General features: G+C 37.1%; 1 protein-coding gene across 1 annotated transcript in view; it reads left to right on the top strand.

The window, feature by feature from the left end:
* ARID4A (AT rich interactive domain 4A (RBP1-like)) overlaps positions 1 to 3,666 on the top strand; it is a 46,731-nt gene extending 43,065 nt beyond the window's left edge. Inside the window, exons 20-24 of the mRNA XM_009885604.1 lie at positions 3 to 297; positions 497 to 601; positions 1,576 to 1,791; positions 2,016 to 2,162; positions 2,655 to 3,666. Coding sequence (XP_009883906.1) covers positions 3 to 297; positions 497 to 601; positions 1,576 to 1,791; positions 2,016 to 2,162; positions 2,655 to 2,758 — 867 coding nt within the window. The 3' untranslated portion in view covers positions 2,759 to 3,666. The remainder of the gene's footprint in view (positions 1 to 2; positions 298 to 496; positions 602 to 1,575; positions 1,792 to 2,015; positions 2,163 to 2,654) is intronic.
* The last annotated feature ends 265 nt before the right edge of the window (positions 3,667 to 3,931 follow it).

The following is a 3,931-nucleotide window of genomic DNA, read 5'->3' as shown; positions in this document are numbered from 1 at the left end:
AGAGCGGTAGTGATGACACAATATCAGAAAAGCCAGACCCTAATGCTTCAAATTCAAATCCATCTGCCTTACCCCCTGCCGTCCAGTCGAGCTTTTCCGTGGCCTCGCCTCTTACTCTCAGTCAGGATGAATCGCGCAGTATCAAGAGTGAAAGTGACATGACTATTGAAGTTGACAGCGTGGCAGAAGAGTCTCAAGAAGGTCTCTGCGAAAGTGAGTCTGCTAATGGATTTGAAGCCAGTACTACATCAAGCAACTGTAGTATAGCTGTGCAAGAGAGAGAGATGGGAGAGAAAGGTGAGAGCTTCCTGTGAGAAGTCATTCTGTGCTGTAATGATTTCTGAAGTCGTCTAAGCCTTGTGCTGCTTTGCTAAAACTTGCTGGTTTGTTTTGTCTTCTGTTCTTAAATTCCTTTGCTGCTTACAAATAAAAGGTTGTTAGTAGCAGAAATATTTGAGGCATCCATTAATTTTTTTTCCCCTTTCTTCTCATTTAGGTCAAAAAAGACCCAGTGATAGCAATAGTGGAACACTGGCAAAAAAACAAAAGCGTACTCCAAAGCGAACAAGTGCTGCAGCCAAAAATGAAAAGAATGGAACAGGTACATTCCTGGGGGGGAGAGGCTGAAGGTTATGCTGTCCTATAAACATGTATAAGAGACCACTGTTCTCACTATTACCCATCATTTCTGTTGGATGGGACTTCCTTGTCAGGGTTCTTCATTATTAGTCATCATGATTATTGGAAGGAACTTACCAGATGCGTGGTAGCAGTGTTACTGGGAAATCTCTTGGCTTGTAATAACTGTGTATATTAGCAGTAACTCAGTATTTGCTATTATGCTGATTTTTATATATTGGGTTGGTTATGAATTTGGGTGGGGGAATTTGTTCTGAATAGAAGCATCTCCTGTAAAGTCTTACAACAGGTGTTTCTCATCGGGGGGGAGAAAGTGCATTTATGAAGAAGAGGAAAAAAATGCTTGATGCTAAAGAATAACTTTTCAGCAAAAGGAATCTTGTGTGTTTTTATCTTGAGTATGTGACTATTTTTTAACTTGCTAAAGAAATCCAGCATGGCCTTGAACACCTCCAGGGATGGAGCTTCCACAGCTTCTCTGGTGCCACCTACCTATATTCATACAGTTTTAATCTTTAAGAAAGATTTTAGTGTCTGCTTTATATTAGAACCCCAAAATATATGACTTTATTAGAGAACTGATAAGCTATCTTCTCTTATTTTAATAAGCTGCTTTACTGCTTCTGTAAAAAAAAAAAAAAATAAAATTGACTATCGCGTTGTAACTAACGGCTTAGTCAGCCCTGGACTTCTCCTGTATTACCGATCAGTACACTTGAGAGTTCAGTGCATGTTGTGTCTGATAAGGTTACACATTCAATCTGGTACTGTTTTTCCTTATATACATTCTAGGATCTTCTGAACAAGAAGGAGCAGTTTTTTCTTAATAATTTTTTCTGACTATAACTAAAATTTTTAAAATGTCAAGGTGGTGTTTTGGGTTTGTTTTTTTTTTTTTTTTTTTTTTAAGTCCCAATACTTTTTCTCTTACTTCAGGACAAAGTAGTGACAGCGAAGACCTTCCTGTCCTGGACAGTTCAAGTAAATGTACTCCTGTAAAACACATGAATGCATCCAAACCACAAAAGATTTCTCGATCACCTGCAAGAGTGATTTCACCTCACATCAAAGATGGAGAGAAGGATAAACACAGAGAGAAACACCACCACCAGAATGCTTCGCCTAGAGTATACAAATGGAGTTTTCAGCTCAGTAAGAATTCTTTAAGTGACTTGATGAGAGGGAATTCACAAGCAAACTTGTTCTGAAAGAAAATATGCAAATTTGGGGATTCTAAATTAGGTATAGGCCTTTTACTGTATAGTTATGGAAGTGTGTTATCATTCGTGCTGCATCTTGTATACTCTTAAGAATTGCATTCACTTGTGTAAAATCCCCTTGCTGAAGCTATTTTTTCTTTTCTTCCCACTTTTAAGATGAACTAGACAATATGAGCAGCACTGAAAGGATCTCCTTCTTACAAGAAAAGCTACAGGAAATACGAAAATACTACATGTCCTTGAAGTCAGAAGTAGCAACCATAGACAGGAGAAGAAAACGATTAAAAAAGAAGGACAGAGAAGGTAACTTTCAGATTTGCTTGATGCTTCGCATGACAAGTTAATTTTCTTGAAAATACGTAACTCAAAGCAACTTGAGTTTAATTGACAGTATTTTTGGAAAAAGTGTTGTCTTTTTTTCCTGTTTGTATGTATACATATTTAGAAAGAATATTTGTGGCTTTTCAGAACTTGAACCTAACAAAAACATTCACTGTTTTACAACTGTGTATTACAAACTTGGACTTCCTAGCACAAGCTCGGTCTGAGTTTTCAATCAGAGTAAATGACTCATTTGATTTATCTTTTCAATTGGTCTGTGATGCAGAAAGGGTAGGGTCATTTATCCAGTTTATGTGAATACAGCGATGAAAGCAATTGACAAAAAATCCATACCGGTTTTCAGTGACTGTGCCAGTTCCTTGTGGTCTTTTAAACAACCTGATAACCAAGGAAACCTTCATTCTGACATGCGCTTTGATGATCTGATGCTGATCTGTTGTTCTGTGTATTCAGTGTCCCATACAGGAGCATCCATGTCATCTGCTTCATCAGACACTGGAATGAGTCCATCATCATCTTCTCCTCCACAGAACGTCCTTGCTGTAGAATGCAGGTGATACACATTTCTCTGGCTTGCCAGCAACTTGCTGCCATGGACATAAATCCTGAAGTTCAACCGCAGAAAGCACTCAACTGGTTTGACATTGCCAAGTATATTCTGTACACACTTCCACTGCTGGACTGTATCCCCTTTTCCCCTCCTACCCTCTTCTTTTGTTTAATTTACCGTTCAGAGAAATTAAGCTCGTTGGTAACTGAAGGTTTGTAGGCACAATGTGACATGCTCGTCATTGTGTTTGTTTTTGTTTTGTTTTTATTAATGCAGAGAAAGGGCACTTATCAAATTTGAAAAGTTATGTCCAATGAAGCATTCAGGTGTTCTAGGGAGATCTTAGAAAAGCAAGTGCACCAAGCAGACATCAGAGGATTATCAAAAAGAATTGAGTAACTGCTGCACTTTCACCGAGCTGTGCATTAACTCTTGGTGAGTAGTTCCTCTTTGTGGAAGCACTTGCTATACAGAACTGCCAAAGTACGTGTTCAGCAACGTGCCCAGTTTTAAAGGTGTAAATGGGACAAAATAAATTGTGAAAGGAAGTGTAGTTGACTGAAAACTACAGTTGTAATAAGTCTTCCACTTTTTATAGGATTTTTGAGCACACAATTATGCAAATATTTTAATGTTTATTAATGTTTACAGTGGAATTGTGAATAGGTTTTCAGTGGACTATCTTATCCCTTGACAAAAATATTTTGTCTTTTTTCTATGTAATTTCAGAGTTTTTATTTTGTTACAAAAAGACGAAAAATGAAATATATAACAACAATGAAGTTATTTAACAAGATTTCTAAAGCTGAAATTTTTGTGTAAAATAAGGTATCTTGCAACTTGTTAAATATATTTATTCAGACATTGGATGTTGTATTTTTATGTATTTTTTAAAATATTAATAAAATTGGAAAAAAAAAACTCTAGGTTAGTTCACTCTTTCGATAAAACATACTTACCAGTTATGGCTCTTACGGAGGTTTTATCCAGTAGCCATGCCTGCATTTCACATGGGTCTGTCTACGGATCCTCCACACCATAGATCTGTAAGCGGGCGTCTGGATTAAACTATGACTTTATTTGGAAACTTTGGCAGTCCTAGTACTTACATTGTTTTGAGGAACAAAATTTATTGGGTTGCCCTTAAGATACTTTGTCACAAGTTCTTATGTTTGCTATA

Source organism: Charadrius vociferus, unplaced genomic scaffold, assembly GCF_000708025.1.
Source record: "Charadrius vociferus isolate BGI_N301 unplaced genomic scaffold, ASM70802v2 scaffold355, whole genome shotgun sequence".
Taxonomy (NCBI): Eukaryota; Metazoa; Chordata; class Aves; order Charadriiformes; family Charadriidae; genus Charadrius; species Charadrius vociferus.
The sequence above is the reverse complement of the archived record's forward strand: the minus strand, read 5'-3'. Positions and strand labels throughout refer to the sequence as shown.